The sequence below is a fragment of the Lissotriton vulgaris genome, chromosome 7 (assembly GCF_964263255.1).
Source record: "Lissotriton vulgaris chromosome 7, aLisVul1.2, whole genome shotgun sequence".
Taxonomy (NCBI): domain Eukaryota; kingdom Metazoa; phylum Chordata; class Amphibia; order Caudata; family Salamandridae; genus Lissotriton; species Lissotriton vulgaris.
This window is the reverse complement of record NC_141695.1, coordinates 811,560,618-811,588,160: the sequence shown is the minus strand read 5'-3', so window position 1 is coordinate 811,588,160 and position 27,543 is coordinate 811,560,618. Positions and strand designations below refer to the sequence as shown.

Below are 27,543 nucleotides of genomic sequence, written 5' to 3'. Positions count from 1 at the left end.
GAGCCACTCCAGACTGTAAATCAAAAGAATCAAGCTGTCTTTTTAAAGCCTGGCTATAAATACTAGGACTTTCAGTGTAACCTTGAGGAACTCGACAAAATCTATATGATTTATTATTTAATGTGAAGCCAAACAAATATCGGCCATCAGGGTGAATGGGGATCGAAAAGAAGGCGTTCTTCAAGTCGATAACAGTAAAGGTGGTGGCTGTGGGCGGAATCAAAGTAAGTAAGGTGGTAATATCAGACACCACTGGATACTGTGGTACCACTATCTTATTAATTTCCCTCAAATCAATAATGAAACAGTAGATTTTAGTGTCTGTATCTTTCTTTAAAATCTGAAGAATCGGGCTGTTACACACATTATAGGGGACTTCTTCCACCACGCCTGCAATAATCAAATCATGTACAATATGTGTTAGAGCAACTTCACCTTCCCTAGAAGTTGTATACTGTGGTACACGAGGCAGAAACGCTCCCTCCTTTACAGTGATGCGTATGGGAGGGATAATCATCTGTCCCACATCCGTGTCTAAAGTAGCCCATAACGTTTTTGGAAGAGAGGCTAACGCCTCGATCTCTTGCATGAGGCACAATCTCTCTACATGTGGGTAATTCTCATTCAAAATAACCCGCACCCCTTCAGGAGCACAGCGTATAGTTGCTCGAAAATATTTAAGCATATCCAGTCCCATAATATTATCTGGAGTGGTTGGTGACAACAAAAACTGGCACGGGGCAAGAAATTTGTCAATATGAAATGTAAGGGGTTGTGACAATGGGCTAAGAGAGGGTGTTCCATCGAACCCTATCGATGTAATCATTTCGCCAGACAGGGGAGCCCTTGGAACCAAGTGTTTGGACAGAAACTGATCAGTAGAACCCAAAACATGCGCTGATACATATGGACCCCTTTGATCTACTGGTACTTCAACCGATTCCACACCCCATCCTACGCAATCCTATGCAAGTGCATAATCCTGGGACTCAGTAAACTCACCCTCAGCTATCTGATACTGATTCCATCGATCAAAAGTATTATGATCAGCCTGACCACGGCCCCTCGCTTCAAACCTACCACTATCATTCGCTCCACCACTTGAATCTGAATAACTATTCCGCGTCCTTCCACCTCCTCGACCACGCTGATTACGCTGTTCTCGAAGCACCGGACAGTCTGAAGCCCAATGTCTAAACTGTGTACAGTATGCACACTGGTCCTCAGAAATGTCGGAACAAACGGAAGACGTACCATATGATCCACGTCTACCCCTATCATTCCCTCTCGGCTGTGTAGCATAAACCTGAGCCAACATCACCTTCGTCTTTAATTCCTTCGCTTTCTTATCAGTACTTTCTTTAGCCTCCAATTCCTGTCGCTCATAATACTGAGCCATAGTTAGTAAAGAAGCAGGGGTCGCCGTGGTCCAGGAACTTTCACTAGTCTTTAAACGTTTTGCAATCTCCGGTAGGAGGTTTGCTACATACTTGTCAACGAACAAATGCCTACCCGTGTCCTCTGTTAATAATTGCCCACTGTAATCATGGAATGCTTCCTCAAAACATGAGAAGAAGTCAGAAACCGATTCGTCCGCTTTCTGCTTGCAAGAGGCTAACATGGTCCAATCAATCTTTTTAGGAGGAACAAGCGTTTTTAATTTATTCAAAATAGCCGCCGGAAGATCTAAAATTAATTGACATGGCTTACACGCGGGCTCCCTATCCAAGCCAGCTTGGGCTAAGGCTTTCCAATCCGCACCCAAAATCGCTTGATCATCGAACTTACATCGCCCTCCACATATCAGGAGGCAATATTAACCCAAAGAAAAGGTCGATATCAACTAATGTCATAACACACAAAGAAATAGCCCCTTCCACCCCTTCATAGAAGGCCGCCGGATTCTTACGAGGGTCAGGCAGAGCAGCTTTAAGTGCCATAACATCTGTTCTGTTCCAAGGCGTGTAAACCCAATTATATATAAAATAACCCTTCGCATTTACAGATGTTTTATCATCATCTGTACATTGCCCTTTAGGAGGGACATATAAAGATGCAGCTTCACGCATAGGCATAATATGAACTGTAGAACTCTTATCTGCTCCAAAGATAGGACACTCTTTGGATTTCTCCGTCGATCCAGGCGCAGGCGCGTCTGATGCCTTTTTCGCCTCCTGCAATCTTAACGTCTCATCCCGTAGCTGGACCAACCGTTGGAAAAACGGATCAGCATCTGTAAGAACAAAAAGACCTTTACGCAAATTCTCACGACCAACTGATACATCCTTAGGCTCCAAATCAGTTGAATATTTTCTAAACCGTTCTACAACTTGGTCTCTAAAATGGCTCAAGAAATACAACTGTTCTCGCTCAGACCACTTACGCATTTGTTCATCAATCTCTGAAATAGTTATAGATTTAACATTAAGTTTCCGAGCAAACCCGCGCAATTCCGCAGCTCGATCAACACTTAGCCAGTACGACTATCCTCTCGATCATCTCCGTCCGAATCCTCAGTCGGGGCCGTAGGTGGAACGTACGGAGGCGGGCAACGGTCTAACAATGAAAAATCATCAGATTCATTAGTAAGGACAGGATAAAGAGGACGTTGAATAGGAAATTGACCATTAATTTGCAAATTACGTTCCCGTGTCTCCCTCTCTTTCTTTTCCTGCAACTCTTTTTCTTCCAGCTGTAAAGCTTTATCACGAGCAGCCCGTTTCTGCTCTTTGTCCGCCAAGGCTTGTTCATGCTTCATTCACTCACGCACCGCTTTCTCCCACATACATACACAATCAAACATATCCTGTCTAGACCTACGCTGAAACAAGCATTGCTCCACATACTGAACCTTTCGTAAATCAAACGACCCATGTAGTGGCCATTGCAATTCATGATCGGCCTTGGTATATTTATGCCATAATGTACTAAACATAATAGGGGGAAGGCCAAATTTAATATACATCTCACGATTAGGTGTCTCCTCTGGGGGAGCCGGCTGAGATTCATTTAATCGATAATTGGTACCATTTCCAAGACAGCACATTCCTCGAAGTGTGCTTAAAACAGGCATGCCAAAAATATCACGAAAACGCGATATTACATAAAATGGCACTTAATATGCTTTACACATGGTGTGCCATTCAAATACAAAATTAGAGAAATATCTCTACACTGCCTGCCTATGTGAGGTGCACTCCACATATAACTCAAATCATAGATCAAAATGTTAGCTAACTCAAACAAATTCAAAAAGCCACAGTAAGTGTCAGTAGACTATCTTACCAATCAAAAGCTTACCAAGTTCTCAAATATCCAGGTTCCAACTGCCAAGTTCTTTAATCGAATCAGCCAAACAGGCACTGTACAACAACCCAACCGATCAGGATCTCAGTCGAGGACCGGCGCCACCTGGAAGGTCAGATCAGAAGGAAAGGAAGAAAACACCGTGGGTGCCAAGACTCAGGTCACTCAGTGGCAGCGTACGCGTCCATGGCGAGTTTCCAATCCTTCGTCACAACCACTCCTTCGGGCATCTGAGTCGCTGATGAGTCCCTTCGTGGTCGCCAATTTGTGGTATTGGGTTCTCTCAGGTCTACATACTCTGCAAAAACTCCATGACACCGTAATACAGAAGTCGGCACGGAAACTGGAAAATGCAAAAGACAAGTTTATTAGGACCCCATGGGGTGGTGATACAGTTCTACAACACCTTTCAGCAATGCAAGAAGTATCACCCCGAACATCGGTGCGCGACCTCTTTTATACAACTTTACAGTAATAAAAAAGGTAGGCGGGATACATTTACTCAGTTTAGGTACATATAAGGACATTTCTGGAACACAGCCAACTCCTGGGAGGAGTTAACACCACTGGTCAGTTTGGAGCACATTCCTAAGCGATGACCGTCCACTAATACAAAGGGTTTGACTACACATGTGCGAGCTTGACCAGTACTAAAAATAGCCTGGTGCCGGGCAAGTTAGATGGTCATTGGTACAGAGAAAGGTCAAGAGGGCATGCTGACCACAAGGCAGCATGTTCATAAAATGGAAGCCATCAAATACAAAATGACCTCCGAAAACGTGGTCAAGATAAGGAGAAATTTGTGTAGCTGAGCTAAATGCTAACCCAATCATTGTCAAATTACGACACACGGCACGACGACGTGTAAACTAATAGGGTGGGACGCGTTTAAAGTAGTGGCCTGGGGTGAATGTATACAACAATTAGTAGGTGTGAAGCGGACGCTGGAACGAGCGCTCAAATTAGCTGAAACGACGTTAGCCACACTCACCAAACAGGAAGTTTTAAATGAGGCAACTGTTGCTCAAGTAGCAAAGGCAAGGACAGACAACCAAGCGGTTGTCACAGACTGACGCAGGTACAATTTTAAGGCTTATGCAACCCGGGTGCACAAAGAGAGGGATAAAACAGGCACATTGCTCTCTTGGCTAGCTAAACAAGATACAGAAGTAAAAACCTATCACCGAAGTGCTAGATCCCCTTGGAAATATATTAGGCTCACAAACAGAAATCCTACTAGCATTCCAACAGTATTACACAAAGATATATTGCACTCTAGAACCGGCCGGACTAGAAGCAATCAATCACTTCCTTCACCCACTGAGAATCCCACAAATCACGAAGACAGAGCAACCTGCGCTGGATTCAGTGAAACAATCTACTGATATCACCCTAGCACTCCGCGCATTGGCACGCAACAAAGCGCCAGGATTGGATGGCTTCCCCTTAGAACATTACACAAGCTTCTCCCCCCCTGTTGGTTCCCCGCCTCGTAGAAATGTTTGCAGCCACGCTAGAGAAGGGAGAATTGTCGAGATCTCTTCGAGAATCAGTTGTGGTGTTGGATTGAATGGTCTCTCAGGGGTGGCATAATACATGTTGCAGCCCCTGAGAAGCCTCTGGGCTACCTAAGCCCTGGGAACATAGTGTACCATATACTAGGGACTGATAAAGGTACCCCAGTATCCAATCTGGAGTGTACCTAAAGTACATGCAATTTTGTGTCTCTGGCGGGAGTATGTGCATACACACCGGCGAATGGTTAGAATGTGTTTTTGCTAAATGTTGGGTATGTGTGATCCATAACGCAGCCCCCTTGGAGACCATCCAGTAATCTATCCTAGACCAGCTGTTGAGTACTGCTGAGTGGAATGTACCTTCTGTTCTGTCTGGGTGACCAAAGCGTCATGCATTCAATAGTTTTTATTTTTTATTTGCAGAGTTTTATATAGCACTGGCTAGGCCCGGAGGTATCAGAGCGCTTTACATGAGGATCAGCGAGTTATTAGTTACAAAATTACATCAGTAACAGGAGCCAAGTATAACATAGGAGAAAAACAGTGAATACACAAAAACATGGGTTACTAGTGCATAGCATAGCCAAGACACACGTCAAATGGGGCAAGGAAGGTAGGGGGAATGGTAAAAAGTGGTAAGGAATACATAATCGGGTCAGGCAGACCGGCAAGAGAGAAAATACTTACAAAACAGTCACAGTAAAAGACATACAAACCGGCTGGGGACCAACAATCCTAAACATCCAGCGAATCAGTGATAGTATAGGATGGGAGGGGACTAGGAGACTGTTAGAATTGGGGGTCTCTGGTTGGCGCAGTGTAGCACTGGCGACAAGCAGGGACCCTCTCCTCTAAGTCAGGGCAAAGGATTACTCACAGAAATAACCCCTGCTCACCCTCTAGGTAGTGTGGCGCAAGCAGTTTAGGCTAAACTCTGGAGTGCATAAGGTTAAACATTTGCAGTATCACCCACAGCAATCACCACCCCACCACACAATGACACCAAACTGTATTTCTGTAAAAAAAAATATCTTCTTTATATAGATTCAAAGCAGGCTTGTATATACAGTCTTGTGCAGTTTTAAAAATGGTTCCAGTTACTCTTAATCAGGTTGCCACAGTTCTGGTTTAGCTTTTCAAAATAGTGATATACTTCAACAGGGGTGCCACAGTTCTTTATGGCAATATTTAGGGCCTTCTGCCCACTTCCCTGAAGGTTTGGTGCTCCTTAGTCCCTCTATGCGCTTCGTAGCGCTCTAGTACGCTTTGTGTTGCTTCGCGGTAGATGCCCTGCTAAACCTCACGCATCTCGCGTGAGACGGGGTACGACGCGAACACTGAGCCCAGCAGTACGAGGCGTACCAGCCTCAGGAGAGCCTCGGTATGGCGCGCATAGGCTCAGGGTGAAGCGGGAGGTGTACCAGCCTCGCGGGAACACAGTACTTGGCAAATAGTTTCCAAAGCGCAATAGGAGGCGGACCAGCCTCGGGGACACAGCAAAACGTTGCGCACCCGTTCAAAAGCGCACAATACCTTGGCTCTTGGTGTTAGTGCGGGCAATCCGGGGGGGGGGTCAATGCCGTGCGTCGCGGTGTCCTCCTCCTTTTGGTGTGAGCTCCAGCTCGGGGAGCTCGTAGGTCACGGTAGTCGACGGGGACGGTGCGTTGCTGGGCAGCTCTTTACTCGGGATACACGCACTGGTCCTGGAAAGATGGGGCACACACTGTGTGCGGGGCGAAGCTGCAGGGCACGTCAAAGAGATCGGGACATGCCTCACAGTGCTACACGCCGCAGCCGCTCACGGACAGCGGCAGGCGCTTTCACTGGCACAGCTCAGGAAGAGAAATAGCAGGCGCAGGGAGAAGTCTCTATTCACGGTGCAAGCTACGGCTCGAGCAGGCAACAGTCACGATGCTTGGGCCAGAGAAGCTGGTCTTTGCGGTGCAAGCTGGGGCCTTAACAGGCGGAGTCGAAGTGCTTGGAGAGACGGTGAAGCCCCGGGCTTCTCAGAGGGTGCGGCGGATGTCCACAACGCGCTCCGCTTTTCCCAAGTAGAACTGCAGGGAAAGGCAGCACTCACAGCAGTTCCTCTTTCAGGGGGGTAGCGCCCAATGTTCCTGGGGCGCAGTTCAGGGGGCAAGTTCCACAGCAAGCCCTTGGAGATCTTTGTAGAAGTTTGGCACAAGTTGAAAGGAAGCAAAGTATTTCAGTCTTTCTCTCCTGCTCTCCTTTTGCAGCAAGGCACCCACCACAGGCCAGTCTCTTGGGATCAGAGTCAGTACTCCATGCAGCTTCCTCGGTCCTCCTCTTCAGGCAGAGCTTCTTCTTAGCGCAAACAGAATATAATTTACAAGGAGCAGGGCTCCTACTTTTATACCACATTTTCTTTGTTCTTGCAGGTCAGGGTTGCCTCTGCATAACTTCTTTCAGTCTCTGACACTTGTTGGGTGTACTCTGGTTACTGCTTTCAGTGTGAGGGGCAGGCACATCAGACGTTCCACAGGAGGTGGAGCCAGCATTGTGTGGACAGGGGCAGCCAGGAGTACCATGTTGACAGTGCTTCGCCTCTCCTGGGCCAGGTGTCGGGCTGAGTCATCAGTCGCTCCCCAGGGGGCGGAGCCAGCATTGTGGTGGCAGAGCACAGCCCCATTAAGAGTCCAGGGGCACTCCCACCTCTCACCAAGGTGTAATCCTGGCATTTACCACCTGTCATCCCCCAGCCCTGTCACTCACATATCCCAGACAGTCAGATACACATCCTAGCAGAGGTGGGCTGAAATGGTTAGGCAAGCAAATGCTAGCTTTCTAAAAGTATCATTTGCAGACACAGGATATTAAAATAAACGTTACTAAAAGAAGTATTTTATTATTCTGAGTTCAGGCATACTAAACTTTATTTTCTACCATGTTCCCTGAGCCTACTGGGATTATAGAGTGTAATAATTCCAGCAGCCCATCTTGGCCTAAGAGCACAGGTGGCCTTACAATAGTGAAAAACGAATTTGGCTGTAATTCACTATTAGGACATGCCACACACCCAGGGCTTGTCCTACCTTACACTTACAATGCACCCTGCCCTAGGGCCTACCATAGGGGTGACTAATATGAAGCAAAGGGAAGGTTTAGAGGCTGGCAAGTGGGTGCACTTGCCCAGCCAGCATGACAGTACCAGACTGCACGCAGGTTCTGAAATGGCAGACCCTAGACACATTTTAAAAGGCCGCTTCTGTGGGTGGCGCAACCAGCGCTGCAGGCCCACTAGCAGTATTGGCATTTACAAGCCCTGGCACTCCTGGTGCACTTCACTGGGGACTGACAGTAAATCCAATGAACCAATCAGGAATATCAATCACAGTTACACTTTACATAGGGAGTACTTACACTGCGGCACGGATTGGCTGTGGCGCAGTGCCCTGAGCAGCGGACACCAGCAAAAACATATGAGGCACATCAGCAAAAAGTGGAAGGCAAACTCACGCCAAGGTGCCAGGTGCCAGGTCTAACAGAGACCAAATGGGGGGGGGGACTTGAGTCAGGCCATGGGAACCAACAGCATCAACCCAAAATGGCTGACCACACAAAAATCCAACACAAAAACCACAAGGCAGCAGACTTGAAGACTTCACACAGGGTCGGACTGGGAGGCACCCACATAACCACGGAGGGATGCGGGCAGGAAGTCCGGTCACAAAGCGGGTAATCGACGTACACACACCTGGAGCTCCAGGGACAGCATCGCCATTCAGAATGCCGCTAAGACAGGGGAAAGTCAGATTTTGGGCACCAGGCAACAGCCCTGTAGAGTTGGAGGCAGCAGTGTGGACCTGGAGGGCAAGCTTCCCCAAAACTCAAGAAGCAAAACCAGCTCGGGGATCTGGTCAGCAGCACTGCAGTACTCACCACCGCTGAAACCCCGCCGGGAGAAGCAAGACTCATGCATCTCTGTCGTCGCTAGGGAGGCGGTGCAAGACGAAAGGCAACTACGGCAAAACACCCGAGGGTAGGGGATGGCCAGAAGGGGCGATCCTCAGCCGATCCCCTCCCCAGGCACACTCCACCGGTCATGTGCCGTTGAAATGGCTCCGCCGCCAGCAGATCTTCAGCAACTCATCGGAAGGTGGGGTAGGAGAGGAAAAACACAGCAGGGAGACTAGGGCAAACCATGTCAATGTCTGGCTCGGTAAGAGACGGCTGAGGAGGAGATCCAGAGCCAATCTCCTCTATAGCTGCCTAAATAGCTCCACCTGGTATCGGCCATGTTGATCGAGGCTCCGCGGTCAGCACACTACTCAATGTTCATCAGAAGATCTCAAACTGGGTCGTGGGAACTGGAGAGCTGAATGGCCCCAGGCCATAGGAACCTCAGGTGAGCAAAAAAAGGTCCAAGGGCGGTAGATTCAAGGGGACTCGGGCCAAAAAGGAAATCCCTGGCCAGGGAGCTCCTGACCGGAGCTCCTCACCTGGTGGCCATCTTATCCAGTAAAGTTGGTGTTCAGCAAAGATTTGTTGCATCAGGCATTGCGCTTTGGTATAATGCTGCGCTTGAGGGTGTGAGCGTTCTTAATGCGAGCCGGATTGTGAGATTAAGGACTCCTCCCTAAATAATATGCTGGGACCCTAGATTTATAATCTGTCCCCATAATGTGGTGAAAACATTTTTATCATCAATGTTCAGTCCATAGCAGTTAACCAGAGTGACTGTGTGTGACCTCAGTGTACCCCACGCTACACAGTACCTTCCTTGAGGGTCTTTTATTATTCCTTCTTCTACATATGGAGTATTTTTCTTTATAAGTATGGCCGTTCCTCTCGAATATGAGGAGTAGAATGCAAAATATCTGTATGAAGCCCATTTTGCTGCAAATTTAGGGTTTACTAATGGGGTAGTGTGTGTTTCTTGTATCATTGCTATATTTATATTATGTCTGTCCAGATAGGCTAGCAAGTGTCTTTTTTTATGGGGGTCCCCCAGCCCTCTAACATTCCATGTCATTAACCCTATGCTAGCTATAAGACTGTCCCTTTCTGTGTTTTGGGCCATAATGCTGCCTTATCCTACAAATCGGTTTAATTTAGTGCATTTTTTGGATCTCTAGCCTCTTGTTTGTCTTTCTATGTTTAATATTTTTTACTGCACTGTCCATGCCATTCGTAACAAACTCCAATCCCCTCCACAATGGCGTGCCCAACTTGCTGTGTATTGTTCCCACCCTACCCATATACCCCCAAACATGCATGCGATTCAACGGTCTTTCAATATAACATATCTATCTAATGTGAAGTGAAGTAGTGTGGCTCACTGGTTAGAGGCGGCAGACCCGAGAGCAGAGGACGGCCCGGGACCAGGGTTCGATTCCCGGCGCGGCAGGTTTCTGGACCAGGGTCAGCGGACTCGATAATTCTCTCGCCTCGGTGCCCACTCTAATCAGCGATCACACTCGGCAACTCTGGGCATTAGCTTGCCTCATCTTCACTAACGGCCCCACCAGACCGCCGGGGATGCCTGGTCTCACCCTGGAGATACCCATTAAGGGACCATCTCTCAGGAAAGCCAGGAAGGGTTTCGCAGCGGTCGAAGCGCCTTGGGACCCTACGGGTAAGTAGTGCGCTATATAAATGCCAATATATTTACATTTACATTTACAATGTCTTTGGCCTTGTGCCTATCGCCCCATATGTTCTTTGTCCAGAGACATCTGTATTACTGTTGTGTACACTCGTTTTCACCCAAATCCAAGTCACTGTATATAGTGATGTTATGGCTCTTAGCAAGTTCGATGGTATACCCTACCCGCAAGCTTCCTCCATAGACTTGCCCTCTATCAAAAACTGTGCTTCAATCTATAAAAAAGCACATGAGAAGTGGTCTTTTCTTATGAAGGGCGTGATGCCCGAGGACAGAGAGAGCTTGAATATTGTCTACCGTAGATGCTCCTGCCATGAACCCTGTTTGAAAGATTGGCAAGTGTCCCCCTCAGCCCCCCATGATTCTAAGTGTTCTAGTAAAATTCGGGCATAGACTTTTGCTTCAATATCCAGTAGGGCGACCAATCTATAATTTTGCGGCTATGGTTCGATCTCCGCTCTTAAATATAGGGCACAGAATTTATCCTCTCCAGCCATCTGGTATGTCAGCTCTTAAAAAACAGTAATTATAAAGAGCTGATAACACTGTTGCCCAACCTACATGAGCCTCCTTGAAAAGGCCGGCTAGCAGGCCATTCGGACAAGGGGCTCCATTGGCTTTCAGCTTTTTTAATACTTTTGCCACCTTCCCACTATTTGTTAGATTACCCTGAGCCACCTGGGTCTCTTCCTTGGGCTGGACCAGTCCAGCTTCCAAATCCTCTTGATGTTGTAAACTTTGTTCAACTACCACCAACTTTTCTTTAAAGGATAAAGTTGGGGTGGTGGGCCCTCCAGTCTCAAATTGTCAACCTGTTCCACATACAGCTCAGCAATATGGCGCACCTAAGCTGTTTCTGAAATCCCCATTTTCCCCGACCATATTGCCATTTTTTAAACTTATTAATATGGGCCCAGAATCACGGTTGGTTGAAATCCTTCAATAGCTGAATGATTGTGACCCAATCTTTGTCCTTTCTGTATCTCCCCAAAATATTTGGGTGTGACCTTCTTGCCAATTTTCCTGCTGCAGCTGTCTTTTTAGAAGGATTACACCAGTGCGCACACTGCACTTTATGCAGCGTTCGTTTGGAAACAATGATTGCCTTACAAAAATTACCTGAACTTACTGGTTTGTGCCCCACCTTTTGAATTTTGGGCCTACCCTCCTGATCCGATAAGTACTTTCGTAGATTCTCCATAAGCCTTCGCCACACCTGTAGGACACCTACTAAATGATTTGTAGTTATAATAGCCTCCAAATCTTTTATCCAGGTACTAACCTTAAATTTATATTCAGATAGTCATTTAACTTTTTCTAACTAGCTTCACTGCCTCCTCCACTAATGAATTACCCACATTGATGGATTTATCAACTGGTTTCAAGGCAAGACTTAGTGTGCTCCTTAAAGGATTATGGTCACTTTCTGCTTTAATTGAAATATCAAAGAGATCTAATTGTGTAGCTAGACCTGTAGATAAAAAGGTGTAATCAATGGTCAATACATTTTTACATGTTGATGGAAATATCATTTACTTATTTCTCAACCCACTTTCCGATTGAGAGGAAACTAAATTGTGGGTTTTCAAGAAACCACTGATTCCAAAATCGGCCTTTCATTAGAAACTCCATTAATGTTCTCCCAAACTCCCCAATGTTACAATCTCCAGTAATTATAAATTCACAATTAAAATATCTAAAAAGAGGTTTTCAAGGCTTTCAAGAAAGTGCTTTACAAAGTTTTTCCTTGCTTTCCTGGGAGCATTCAAATAACAGTTGACCACAGTCAAGCCAATTTGATTAGTGTTTGTTTTCAAACCATGAATACAAACCGCTTGGGCTGCCAAACAGTTACTCTCAAGAGCCGGCACAGTTAAATTGGCAGTATGCTCGATGAAAATTGATACACTCCCTCAGGGACGACCAAAAGTACTTCGGCATGAGGCTGCAGAAAGAATCTCGTAGAATAATAGGAGAGCAGTGGGGGCCAAAGCTCAAGTTTCTTGAAGAAATAGGATGTCACCAGTACCCAAATACAAACACACTTCTTCGCTTCCCATGAGATATTTGAGCCCAGCAACGTTCCATGAGATTATTGTGATCTCAGAGTTTGACATCCATACCAATTGTTTTGGGCTTCAAGAATTTATTAGGGCCCTTGACTGCAGATTCCAAATTAGTTTACATATACTCCCTTCAGGACTGAGGCATGAATGAGTGGGAACGTTGTGGATGCACCTAGCCATTGGGTGCTTAACCTGGGATATACCGGAAGAAGGGAAGAAATCTTGAAAACTGTGGACATCACTATTGGTATATGTAAATGAGGGATCACAAATCATAGCTTGCTGACATCCTTATTCTCATTATATCTATCAGAAGCATAACATGGATTTTCTTGTATTATTTTGTGAGCCTGTCACTGCTGGGTGGTGGATGACTCTGAATTATAAAGTTATCTGCTTTACGTGTAATGTATTGGTACTGAAGGCCCTGGTATAGCGAGTTGAGGAGGGTAGGCTGGGCCATAGAGAATTAGAAACTACAGAAAGTCAAGGGCTTGAGTATTATATTGATATTATGAAAGTCTGGTTGCTGATCCCTAAAATAAAAATAATAAAATGTATTACCGGAAAAAACAATTCTAGATACATATAAATTATGTGGGAAGGTGTTGTTAAAGAACTGGAAACAAAATGTGGCCTTCAGTGTGCAGATTCCCACTAACATGATAAATGACAATCAAGCAATACAATGTATTTTTTCTCAGTGCATAATGAGTTCACAACTTGTTAAGTTTATCTAACAGACCTATAAACTCATTGATTTGTGAACTCTGAACTACTGCTGTGAGCAAAAACAATGTCATACATACATGAATAGGAGGAAAGAACACTTACCTCTAGTTTTCCTACTTTTAAAAGGAAATCATTTTCCTTGCTTTTCGTTCGAAAAGTTCAATTTTCTCAGTTAAATATAATTTAGTAGGCCATTAAAAATGCTATGTTGGCCAATAAAGTTATGTTCTTTAAAAAAGTAAATTACAATTCTGGTGGCGGGATCCTGGAGCAGTGAGCTTGGCCTTTTTAAAAAAATTGTTTAAAAGTATGTTACTACTTGTCCCTAACTAAACTCTTAGAGTGCTTTTCTGTGATTTAGTGCTTGACAAAAAAATGCTATCTCTTCTTGTGTGGCAGAGAGAACACACAATCAGTGCCTCATGATCTGTATATCCTTCAAGATCCCTTGTGTGGGTGGTATAATTCAGTGATTATGAGTCTCAATGGAGAGCCTCTGGAGGAAAAATTACGATAACACTGCTAAAATGCAAGCATTGATCAGTTATGCACTATTCCTAAAGGAAGTTTGCCGTACATTAATAGTGCAGATGGAGTAAAGAATAAGTGGTACAAAATCCCCACAATTAAAGCAGTGTGTGGTAAAACCCAATAGGCCAGTTGCAGCAGCTGAAAAGACAAAAGGACAGCAACAGGTGTCAGTATGAGAAACAGTGACAGGAGGAGTAAAGGGAAGATGCATGGAGTGGTAGGGCAGAGGAGGTAAAAAGTAGGGGAGCGGTAGTGTACAACACTGTGGAAGTGAAAGTCTGGAACTATGTAAGGTGAATCAATTCAGCTGGAACATGTATGGGGTTTAGATTTGTACAACATCAGAACATAAGTCAAAAAGCTAACTACGCACCTGCATCATTACAGACATTGCTTCTTTGTTTGTTTTTGTTTTCTGAATTCTGGTCTCTATATCATAAAGGCTTGCTCTCTGTTGCTCAATGTAATCTGCGACCCCTGATAGAAGAAAATATTTTACTTGTATGTTACAATATCAGCCTAACATACATTTCTTCTATTCTTTCAAAAGCTTAGAATATATATTCTATATTCGGAAGGAAGAACATTTGTGTTCCTACAGGAGAAAATAACAAGTTACTCACCTTTGGTAACACCTTATCCGGCACAGACTCTATCTAGCTACAGATTCCTTCCCTTAGAATTATTTCCAGGCGTCAGGCTGGATCCGGAAATTTTTCTTGAGCAGTTTCCCTGAAGGCTGGTAGGTGGTGTCGTTTGGCTCCGTATGGCATCATCAGCATTGTCTGTGACGTAAGTGACATGCACGGTGCCTATATAGGCGCCACACCAGCATGCTGACGTCAGTTATTTTTTACACTAGGAAGTCCTGTAGAACAGAAGGGGTAAAGTGCCCACCTCTATGGACCTGACTGTCCAGGCAGTAGTGCTTGGTAAACGTCTGCAAGGAAGCCCACGCTGTTGCCTGGCAGAGATCCAGAACAGGAACGCTGCATGCTAATGTAGTGGTGGCAGCTTTAGCTCTGGTGGAATGAGCACATAAACCCTTAGGGGGTTGCTTCTTAGAAAATGCATAGCAGATCTTTATATAGAGCACAAATCATGAGGAGAGGATCTGCTCCTGCTATGCTATGACATACCTCACGAAGAGTTGGTTGCCCACCTGGAACTCTCATGTGTGATGAAGGTAGAACAACAACTCTCTTTTTGGGTCCAGACAGTGAAGTTGCTGCTCTTCCTTGGAGGGAGGAGGCAAAGCATGACAAGTAGGCCGAGTGGTAATTTGGCCTACATGAAGTGGAATGGCCACTTTCGAAAGAAAGGAAGCTCTGGTATGAATCAACAGTTTGTCTGGGTAGAAGATGTTCAGGAAGGAGGCTTGGGTGACAAGGCCTGAAGCTCACTGACCCTCCAGGCAGATGTTATCACCACCAGAAAGGTTGTCTTGATGGAAAGGAGCCTGAGAGGACAGTAGTGTAAGGGCTCAAATGGAGCGCACATCAAAATGGTCAAGACCAGATTAAGGTCTCACTGAGGCATAATGAAGAGAGAAGGAGAAAATATGTTGCAAACCTTTCAAAAACCTATGTACAATAAGGGATTGAAAAAGAGAAGGTTGGTCAAGCAACCACAGAAAAGCAGATAAAGCTGGAAGATACCCAGTGGTTAATTTATAATTAAATAAGTGCCGGGGCTCTCTGTCAGGAGGCAGCTTGCACCAGCCCATTTCTCCTGCTAGCTCTGCTTAACACAAAACCTACTAACCATGTAGTGAGGAGAGGATGCAACGTAATGGTCAGAGTTGCCAACTGTGGAGCTGTGGAACCTGGTTCGAGTCTCAGTGTCAGCTCAGCATCCCCAATTACTTAATCTCCGTGCCTTGGGGCATGATCATGACGTGCTGCAAAATGGCTGCCTTTCTATAGGGGCTCTGCAGACCAGGCTGAACTATCCTCTACACTTGCCGTTTCCACCTGGAATCTGCAGCTACCGAGACCTGCATCCTGCTGCATCTGAAGAACACACTACCTGTGCAAACTTTGTGGACCGGAGGAGGTGTAACCGCCGAGTTGCACAACCCAAATGGCTGCGGCATGGTTGTGGAGCAATGGCCGCCACAAGGCTGTGAAATGTGCAGATGTACTGGTGGACTCCTGAGACCCCGAGAGTCTTCAATGTGCTTGGCGGATGCTGCGTGATACTACAGGCCGGGGGAGCCGAATACGTTCCAGTGCTGCTGTTGCGGGAAGTTGCTGCGACCCCTCATACACCAGGTGAGCTGCGATGTAACCAACGGCGTGGAAAATGGCCGGCGCCTTCCTAGGCCGTGCCGTCGAGCCGAGAGAGTGAGGAGCCGGCGGCTGATCTGCAGTGGAAGTCGGCGCACAAGACACACACCGGACGAGTTGTATTGGGGAGAGGGGAGCCTGGAGTCTGCTGTTGTCTGTGGTAAGTGTGGGCCGAGGGGCTAGGGTGGTTGAGGGGCTGTGCCCGCCCCTGCTGATCAGGTTGTGTCCCCGGTCGGTGATAACCACGGTGTGGGGCGCATGTTAGTAGGCATCGTGGTTGGGCCCACACTGATAGGGCTCAGGTTGCACTTATCACTGCAGTGCTTGGTTGAAGCCCAGGCAGGTGAGAGCTCACTTGGGCCTTTGCCCTCCCTTTCATGCATTGTGCGCTTGTGTAAAGGGCGCGGGGGCTGGCTTGAGGGGTAAAGGTACCGTTGTTTCTGGGCCAGCCTGGGTGAAAGCCGGCACTTGTCGGTATTTTGCTGAGCATGCATCGCAGACTAGTGACATCTTACCCACATTGAGAAGTGGGGAGTAATATATAAAACTGGCATAAAACTACTGCATATTGTGAGCCCTGCCTGGCGCGCGCTGCTGCAGGAGATGCAACACCTGATGTAAATCCAGCATAAGTGACTCCACCACAACAGTGCTGCTACCAAGCATTGGCCTCTCGTGGGTCTACTCTGGTATTGCTGTACATTGAGTCTGCATCATGTCACAATAGGGAAGACTGACCCCAAGCAGGCGAAGCTACCCTTCGAGAACAAACGCCTGACCCGTACCAATGATGCAGGAACTGAAACTGTATGCTGCTCAGGGTCCCGAAGAGCATGTAGACCAACCAGAAGAAGAACTCTGCACTATACTACTTGATGTGCGCTCCAGCATAAAAACAGTGAACAATAAAATAGACGCTTTTTCCGCAAGTCTAGAAGTAGTTAAAAAATGTGTGGATGTTCACGAGAGCCGGCTGGATACTCTGGAGAACAGATTATTGGACACCCAGGATGCTACAGCAGAATCCAAAATGCACATCCTAAACATGGAAAATGTGCTTGCTGTGATCAGAGCTAAAAATGTGGGTTTGGAGGTGCGCTCTCGGCTCAATAACCTACGCATTTTTGGACAGCCGGAATCAACTGCCATACCGAGACTGGAACCGTACATGGAAGACTTATTGGGCGATCTGTTTGGGCCTGTACTCTCGCCGGTGATGGTAGTTGAGAGGGCGCATTGTGCACCGGGTCCTAGACCCCTGCCTGGGGCACCGCCACGACCAATAATTGTGCGCCTTTTGAATTATTGGGACAGGGATGCAATTCTGAAAGCAGCCAGGGACAGGAGTCCTATAACGCATCAAGGAAATTCACTGTCTTCCTTTCCGGACTATACTCCTTCAGTCCAGGCAGCACGCAGAGAGCTTGTGCCAGCGAAACACATACTACAGAATGCCTCCATTTCCTATGCTATGCTATATCCGGCCAAACTTTAAATCGCGTTTGACGGTCAATCGCAGTTCTTCACGGATGCTACGTCGGCCCTCAAATACGCCAAACACATAGGTGCAAGAAAGTCACCCTCGCATTCTTCGCAGCTGACTGCAACGGAGCAGAACCTAAGCGACAATGACTGATATGCTGACTGCGTAACTCTGCATAGATCTACACTAGATTGTTATTAGGGTGTGAATTAAGAAAATGTAGCTAGCTATTTCATCTGTTATTGAATGGGATTCATTATTTATGGTTCTAAAATTCACGTAAGTTCTTCCTTATGGCAGATTCCGAAACACATGCCACAGCCTGGTCACCCTGCCACACGGTGGGGTATAGTCGGCATCCAATGCCCCACAGGGAGATCTCCCATGTGCTTTTGTTTGGTTAGATGGGTGGTTGAGTGGTTGCTGTTGGTGGAAAAGGGGCTAGGGGATCCAGGATATATTCAGGTGTATGGTCACTACCTGCAACATTTACATCTGAAGTGCATACTATCCCGGTTTCTCTGAATGATCATTTTTTTTTTTTCACTGAGTGTCAATATGATAACGCCGACTACTTTTCAATGTATGTTGTCCTCTGGTGTGATCTTCTTACAAACATACATATCAGACACTATGTCTTGATAAATGACTGAGACTATATTCCTTACTTTGAACGTTTGTGGGCTTAATGACTTTAGGAAAGCACGGTTGATACATGCATACTTAAGTAGACACTGCATTGACATCTGTTTCCTCCAAGAAACTCATTTGAAATATAACTCTGACTCTAAACAAAAAAATAGATACTGGGGAGAAATACACTCGGCCCCATACCCTAACTATGCTGGGGGGGGGGGGGGGTCTCGATACTGATTAGCCGTGGTCTCGGCTGGTCAACCGCACACATACAGACAGACACTGAAGGACGCAATGTTATTCTAAAGGGTACCCTTATAACCACTAAGGTCACGCTGCTAGCGATATAGGGTCCAAATGTGGATGACCCACAATTCTTTCTCACTGTATGGTCTAAGATAGTAGCGCTAGGGGGGGACACCATCATTTGGGACGGGGACTTCAATATTACTCTGAATAGTGATTGGGACAGAATCGGTACAGCTCACAACCCACATCTCAAGGCAACTCTACAACTAAATGAGATTATTTTTGAACATGATCTCATTGACATCTGGTGCAGCGGGCATCCCAACATCAGAGAGGGGGCATGTATCACTTCCCACCATAAAGCTTGGTCCAGGATAGACTACTGGCTAGTCACGGGCAATATTGTGTCGTGGACCACAGACACCCTACACCTAGCGCGCACACTATCCGACCATGCCCCTGTCATGCTACACGGGAAGGTGCCGTTAACAGTACCACGTGCATTCAGCTGGCGCCTACCACCACATGCACTACTGGATGCAGCATTCAAGGAGGATATTAGAACTGACATTACACATTATTTCTCGACTAACGAAGGTTCGGTGGACTCGACATTGTGCGACGCATTCAAGGTAGTGATTAGAGGGGCTTGCATCTCCAAACAATCTGGGGTGTTGAAGTCTATTAGGTTAACTATGGTAAAACTCGTGCAAGAAATAAAATTGGCGGAACGATTCACTGAACTTGAACAAGAGGCAGATAGGGAAACTAGATGCTGATACTTAGGGAAGCACTCCAGGGCACGTAGTAATGGGGAGGGAGAAAGACTGGGCAAAACTCTTGCTAACGCACTCGGACAATGTACTTCTCCCAATTTTATAGCTGAGCTACTGGATGAGAATGATGCCCCCATTAGAGGCCAAGAGGCCGCACATGCTTACCTCACAAAATATTACTCCTCATTATATACAGAGACACAGAATACACCCCACCCAGGCCTTGGGGAATATCTAGAATCAATTGAATTACTCTGGCTGAGTGACTCTTATAGAGAATACCTGGATGTGGCCTTCTCATTAGAGGACATTATAATGGTTTTAAATAGTTTACTTGGCGAGAAAGCACCGGGGCAGGATGGCCTGCCCACCACATTTTACAAGACCTACGTGGAGGAGCTGGCGTCTTGTCTGTTAGACCTATACCAGGAGTTGCTAGAAAAAGGAATTCTTCCTCCAACTATGCACGAGGCTAAGTGTCTGCTAACAGAACTCACGGACTGGGTTGCTGCCAGTAATTTACTCCCAAAAAACCAAACAGGGTTTATTAAAGGCATGGGGACGATTATTAATATTCAAATGCTAGTTCTTATAATGGAAATGGCCAGAAGCCGTAAGATGAACCTTTACTTATGTTTTATTGATTTTAGCTCAGCTTTTGATACAGTGCACAGAAATATTCTTTGGAACAAGTTAACGAAAATGGGAAGCTCACCGAGTTTGTTGAGAGCGATACAATTACTATATACTAATACTTGGACGAGAGTAAGGTTGGGCCAAGGCACAGTTTTGTCCAAAAAAATTGTTATAAAGGACGGGCTGAAGAAGGGGTGTGTTTGGGCCCCAACCTTATTTAACTTGTATTTAGCTGGGATTTCATCAAGGCTTAGTGAAATTAATTCTCACTCTCCCACTGTTACAGGTTTTAATGTTTCACATTTACTTTATGCCGATGATATTGTTTCAATAAGCTATGCCAAGGTGGGTCTGCAGAGATTAATTAATGAAAGTGCACAGTACGCCTCCACTAATGGCCTAAAGATTAACTTAAAAAAGACAAAAACAATGCTGGTGACTAGAGGGTTGGCTGTAAGACCAAAATTGCGAATGGAGGGGACTTTATTAGAATCGGTCACTGAATATAGATATCTGGGGGTTATAATAGATGCTAGGGGCACGGGTAAAACCAGTGTGCTGCACTACAGAGAAGAAACAACTTATTAATTGCTGCATTTTCCAAACTTCAGAATAACTTAAAAGGGCTTCCCCTTAACCAACTATTACAAATTATGTCAGTTAAACATGTGCCAACTCTTTCATATGGAGTAGAGACCTTAAGAGGTTGTGCTCACAACACCATAGATAAGCTAGTGACAGGGACCTACCGATGCCTGTTTAATCTTCAGCGACATTCTTCACCGGCACAAATCCGACTTGAGTTCAGACTTAAACAACAGAACCTAAATAGCTTAGGAGCTTATTTAAAATTCTGCCACAAAATTAAAAGGGATAATAATTCCTCGCTTATGACAGTGGTTTGGGAGGCAATATGCGATAACAAACATAAGCAGGCACATGAATATTTCAAACTAGCGATAGATACGTTCAATGCAGAACTATGGGCCTTACCTCTTTCACAGGTGGCTTTTAATAAAGTTATAAATGGGTGCAGCAAAAAATTGTCGTTTTTATGGGATAAAGCAGTACTGGCTAAGACATCCCATGCATGGACAGTTATTGCTTCGTACGGTATGCTAAAACCCCAAAGATATTTAGGAGACTCAAATAGCCAAAGGGCAAAGCTGAAGCTGATGAATCTCCGATTTGGAAATAGCCAATTTCTTGGAGACGCCCCTACATGGAAATTGATGAGTAGTGAGAAAGTGTGTCACCTTTGTTATTACAAGAGGGAAGACATTTGTCATATCATCTGTAGCTGCCCTGCACTAATAGAGGAACGTAGGAGGCTGATAAGGTCGGACTTTAATAGTCAAATTATACGAACATGCAGACAAGCAGGAGAAAGCTTGCAATTTACGGGTAGACTTTTGAAGTGTATAGAAATAGTGGAGAAGAAATTGCTTAACTGTGGACAATGAGGATGGTTTTATTTATATTTGGTTTTATACATTTATGAAAAGTTTTTTAATTATGTGGTCTTAATAATGTATGAAATGTAAGAAGAATTGTATAATGTTGTTTTAATTGTACGTTTTTAGTAACTGAACAATAAATGTTTCATTCTATGCGCAATTATCTCTCTTTTAAAACCAGACAAAGCATCTAACCTCTGTGATTCAGATAGACCTCTGTCGTTAATTAATGTAGACGCTAAGATACTAGCCAAACTAATAGCAAACAGACTGCAGCCGCTATTATCGCTCATCGCTAGGCCAGACCAATCAGGATTTATTCCGGGAAGGTCAACGGCCCACAATCTGCACATATTTTTCACCACATTACACCAAATTGACCTCAGAGTGCCTGCTGTAGCAGTGTTTTGTGATGCCACCAAGGCGTTTGACTCCTTGGAGTGGTCTTTTTTACTTACTGTCCTACCAAGATTAGGATTAAGTCTCAATTTTATAAAACTAATAAGCTTGCTCTATACCAGCCCACAGCCCGACTTCAAGCAAACAATTCAATTTCTGAACCATTCTATATAACTTGTGCCACCAGGTAGGGATGCCCGCTTTCGCCACTGCTATTTGCAGTGGCAATGGAGCCCTTAGCGGCTAGAATTCGTCAACATCACAATATGCAGGGTCTGTGCTTCACACACAGGAATCTTATAATATCAATGTATGCGGATGATATAACATTATATATCCAGAAATCAGATGAAAACCTCAACCCAGTGTTGAGAAAAGTCCTTGAGAGAAGTCCTCCGGTATGGGGGAATGTCTGGCATACAGATCAACTGTTCAAACTCCGCTATTCTACCTCTCACTGATACCCCGCTGGAACCGGATTTAGAATTCCCGCTTAAATGGGGGGACAGTGCTGTTAAATACCTGGGAGTGTGGCTGAGTAGATATGTACAGGACATTTAGCGAATGAACTTTGGCAAACTAAACGACTGGTTTGAGTGCAAATCAAAATTCTGGGCAGCCATGCCCCTGTCATTGGCTAGGATGAATTGCTATCACTAAGATGATAGTTCTTCCTAAATTTCTATACCTCTTCGTTAATGTACCCATACCTCTAACTAAATCCTTTTTTAAGTCCCTACGCTTCAAGATGATTGCCTTGGTATGGGCCGGTAAACAGCCTTGCATAAGCTTGGACCTGCATACACGCCAGTTATCAGAGGATGGACTGGGTGTGCCTGACTTCAAACTATATGCACTGTGTGCGCAGGCATCGTTCCTCCATTTCTGGATACATCCAGTCCTGTTCCAGCCGCATGTGGCTATTGAAATGTATTTGGCGGAACCAACTCCCCTGCATGCAGCTATCCATCAAACATATAATACATCTTAACCGAAATTAACACGGTGGAGACATTGCGCTGTGCTTGGGAAGGGTTGCGAAAACTTGTCAGGACTCCACTGCTATACGAGCCCTCTACTCCAATTGAGCACCATCCAGATTTTCCTTTCCTCAATGATAAGGGTTCTATATCACGGGCATGCAGAATGGGCCTTTCCACACTAGGGGACTTATTCCCGCAGGATACCTTTCTGGAACAACCACAACAGGACGACACCCCTGTACCACTTCTTCACCTATTCCTATATTTTCAACTCCGGGCTACCTGCAAAGCACTGCACTCAACCTTCCCAGCCCCCCCAGATATAATGAAACCACTGGAAGATTTGTTAACTACACCATCAAACCGTAGATTAATTACTGGATTATATAACCTTACACAAAAAAATACCCCTTGGGCTGCTCCTAAGGCACCAACGCAGTGTAAACATGAACTTGAAGATTTGCCCACTGATGCGCAATGGTCATTTTATTGTTCACAGCTGCGATTTTCATCCCCAAACCATAAGCTGTTAAGGGGGTGTCGCTGGAATATACCCCAGTGGTGGCACTGCTGGGTTATTTGGGGGAAATCCCACTTGAGAAACGCCGGTTGGTGGCCATGATGCTGCTACTCTCAAAGCTCAGATTAGCCTTACGTTGGGGTGCCCCTAGGATCCTCAGAGTGGCAGAGTTGGTGCGTGATATTGCTTACTGCCCGGAGCAGCTAGCGGCGTTTTGGGATCTAATGCCGTCAGCATCTCGCCATAGAGACATTTGGGAGCCTTTCAATGCTTGGCTCAGGGGACGGGATGTACAAGTTACTTACCTTTGGTAACGATGTATCTGGTAGAGACGATTCTAGCCACAGATTCCTTAACACAGAATTATCCCCAGGCGTGAGACTGGACCCGGAAAACTTTCTTGCCCAGCATCCCTGCATGCCAGGGGGGTGGTAACACGCAACTCCGCCCCGACGTCCTCCGCAGGCGTGACGTCAGCGAGGTCACATAAGCCCCACCACGCTGACGTCAGTTTGCTTCGGATAACTTTTCTGCGCCACAACAACAAAACTGAGGAAAGCATGGGAACAGTGTGCGAAAAAACCAGAAAGACAAAATAGAAGCAAAAAGTGAGAAACACCACCAGGTGGCACAAAGGCACCAGAAGGCGACAACAGCAAAGCACCAGAGAGCAGCGAAGCCATAGCAAGGAAAGCGCAAAGCACCACTCCGTGGCACCACCTTGCAAGCCTAGGCAAAAGCCATTCTGGAGGCACAAGAATGTGAAAACGGAGAGAGAGAGAGAGAGAGAGAGAGAGAGAGAGAGAGAGAGAGAGAGAGAGAGAGAGAGAGAGAGAGAGAGAGAGAGAGAGAGAGAGAGAGAGAGAGAGAGAGAGAGAGAGAGAGAGAGAGAGAGAGAGAGAGAGAGAGAGAGAGAGAGAGAGAGAGAGAGAGAGAGAGAGAGAGAGAGAGAGAGAGAGAGAGAGAGAGAGAGAGAGAGAGAGGAGAGAGAGAGAGGAGTCGAGAGAGAGAGAGAGAGAGGAGTCGAGAGAGAGAGAGAGAGGAGTCGAGAGAGAGAGAGAGAGAGGAGTCGAGAGAGAGAGAGAGAGAGAGAGGAGTCGAGAGAGAGAGAGAGAGAGAGAGAGAGAGAGAGAGAGAGAGAGAGAGAGAGAGGAGAGAGAGAGAGAGAGAGAGAGACTGCAACTACAACCACTAGGGGAAGGGCCACAAGCCCGGAACAGAGGAGCAACAGCAATCCATCCCCAGACTACACTGCCAAGGATGGCAGCACCTCCTGAAAGGAGGAAGAGGTCAAGGACAGGTAATCAATTTGCAGACTACAGTGCCATCTGAAAAGAACAGAAGGCCAAGGACAGGTAAAACAACCCTCAACGAAGAAGACCAGGTGGGGATCAGAAACTCTAAACAACAGAGGGAAGAGCAAAAGCAGGCCCTCATGCTGGAAAGAAATCCACTGGAGGGATGCCTGACTGGAAGAAAATGAAGAGGACACCCACAGAAGACAAGGCACCCAGAGGGAGGCGACTGCAGAAACTCAAGCAGAGGGTCCTCGCAGAACGAGGAGGAAGGGTGGGTTGTGAAGGAATCAGCGGCTAGAATCATCTCTACCAGATACATCGTTACCGAAGGTAAGTAACAAGACATCTGATATAGACTACTATCCACAGATTCTTTAAAGTAGAATAGATACCTTAGCCATACCCAAAAGGGAGGAGGGCCTGTGAGAGAGCCACCCCACCAGAAGAGACACAGGTCTCCAGCAGGGGACATGCCACAGGGACAAGACGGGGAAGGCCAGGATACCCTAAGCCCCACCAAGGGAGAACTGCCCAACACCCTGCAGGGACAGACAGCGCCGAAAGAGCCTCAAGGAACACAAGGACCACCTCAACCCCTAGGGAGGAGAGGTAGAACCAGAGGCAGGGCCCACTTGAAGAAAAGCCGAACACACCCCAGCCTCAAGCAGCGGACGAGACAGGGACGGCTGCACCGCTAAAAGCACAGACGGAAGAAGAAAGGCACAATGGTGTAGAAGAACAACAGGCCTGCACTGGCATGCACAGGCAGCAGCAGACAACATAACGGAATGATGCACTCAAGACAAAAGCCAGACGCCAGCCGAAGGCAGAGGCCAGGAAAGATCAAGAAGGGCCAGGACACGCCTCAAGTGAGGGGCCGGCACACACGGACCACGAATGAAGTGGAACCAGGCAGAGCTACAATGCAAGGCCGCAGACAGCAGGCCAGACCAGGCTAGTGACACAGTGATCTAGGAGAAGGACAGACCGGGGCACAACGCAAGCCACTCCAAAACCATCAGCAAGAGAATCTCACCTGCGACATACTGTAACGCCATGGAGAGCAGAGGCCCGAAGGATGACCACACCCCCTAGCAAATGATAAAGCTATATAATAGCTACCCATACCCCACATAGGGCATGTTATGTCCCAAAAACATGGGAACCTTCTTAGGAAAAAGTTTCAGCATCAGAGGACAGAAAGACCTGCGGAGAAACCGCAGGCGGCTTGCCAATCAACCAACAAGAATACACAGAAGGCCTAATCTCAGGGCCAACACAGCTTACTAACAGCCAAAATCACAAATCAAAAAAGGGCCGGACCAGCAGCCAACAGCACCAAAGTCCTAACAAAAGTACTTGAAGGCACATCAACCAAACAGAACACACAACCGGGGCTACTCGCTACAAGACCCCATAAAACAACGGCAGAACACCTCCCAAAACCCAGACCGACTTATAGGTCACTGAGGGGGAGAAGGAGGAGGAGGAGGAGGATGAAGCCCTGCAAGAAACCTCTGAATGGCAGAGTCTGCAGGGGCGTGGAACAAAATAGTGCCATCAAAAGGAAGGTCCACCAGCCGTTCCCTAACATTCTCCGGGAACACACTATACCGTAGCCAGGCATGTCGACAAAGGCCACTCAAGAAGCCATGGTACAACCAAGCACCTCCGAAATGTCCGGAGCGGAGCGAAGAATAAATGCCGCCAGCTCCTGGCCATCCAACACATGGTGCCCCAGATCAACACAGGCACCCTCCTGAGAAGCGGCAGACATAAGGGACTCTGACAAATCAGACAAGCAAGAAGTGGCCCTAGCCAAAACACAAAGAGTGTTTAGGGCCCGCAAAGCTGCACTGGTGGAGGCAAAGATATTGTGCCCCCAGGAATCTAACCAGCGGGCCTCCCGTTTTGGGGGAGACAACACCGATGGCAGGGAGGGAAAGGCAGTCTGTAACAGACACCCTGGTAGAGGGGTGGAGGGAAAGAAAGACAGGATCATGCAGCGCAGGACGGTGGCGGTGCAGAAGTTGTTGGGGCACTGGGTCCCCCGTGGCGGGCAGTCCCCAAGCCCCCAAAAGAGAAGTGTGGAGCAAAGCCTCTAAGGGAAGAAGCAGCTCCCGACCACCAGAACCCTGATGGAGGACCTCCAGAAGATGATCCGTGTGGAAATGGGCAGCTGGATCGCCCATGAGCAAGATTCCCGCAGCCCTGGAAACCACCCGAGCGAAGGCAGCACCCGCCTCCGTAGATACCAGCGATGGGGAAAGCAGTTCCTCTGTGGGCAATGGCTATAAGCTAAGGCGGCCGTCCCCCAGTCCAACCGGAGGAAGGAAAGGGAGAAAAGGGACCGAGGAATGGGGAACCTGAGGCACCTCCGGCAAAGACTGCAGCCGCTGCGACGGTGAAGAGCCGTCCTTAGACGACGCCGGGGAAAAAGCCACGACGCGGCGACCCATCTCTGGAGAAGATGAAACCAACAACCGCCAAACCTCTGGAGAAAAGGATGCGTCTGAAGACGAAACTATGACCCGATGCCGGCCCGGCGCAGTAGAGTCCGCGACCAGCGGCAGGTCAACACCGAAGGAGAAGTCGGAACGACCTCCGCCACAACGCGCCGCGCAGGAGACCGAAGCTGGGTCGGAGCCGTGGCGGCTAAGGAACGGCACGGAAAAGGCGTTGACTCCACCTCCGATGAGGCAGCCACCTGTGTGGAGGGATGAGGGGGCCCGGGACACGCGCTGACCCCTAGCCGGCCCCTGCGGTTCCGCCAGGGCCAGCAGCCACCGGTGCCTGAGCGACGGAGCCTCGGACAAGGCCGCTGCATGTCAATCCGAGGGGGACTTGAGGACACACCCTGAGATCCGGCAACCTCCTGCAACACCACAGGGACCCTTGCGGGGTTTTAGCGAGGCAGAGGTGCCGTGGTCCAATGGAGGGAACCCCGAACAGCACCACATCCTCTGAACCTGGAGCCTAACCTGTCGGAGCCGGAGTGGGAGCCGCCGGCGATGCCGCAGAAGATCACGCACGTGGCATG

At 47.0% G+C, this 27,543-nt stretch overlaps 1 protein-coding gene across 1 annotated transcript in view; it reads right to left on the bottom strand.

Annotated features, from left to right (window-relative positions):
- Positions 1 to 27,543, bottom strand: part of DNAH17 (dynein axonemal heavy chain 17) — a 15,539,113-nt gene that overhangs the window by 12,043,665 nt on the left and 3,467,905 nt on the right. Inside the window, exon 16 of the mRNA XM_086931082.1 lies at positions 14,152 to 14,255. Coding sequence (XP_086787208.1) covers positions 14,152 to 14,255 — 104 coding nt within the window. The remainder of the gene's footprint in view (positions 1 to 14,151; positions 14,256 to 27,543) is intronic.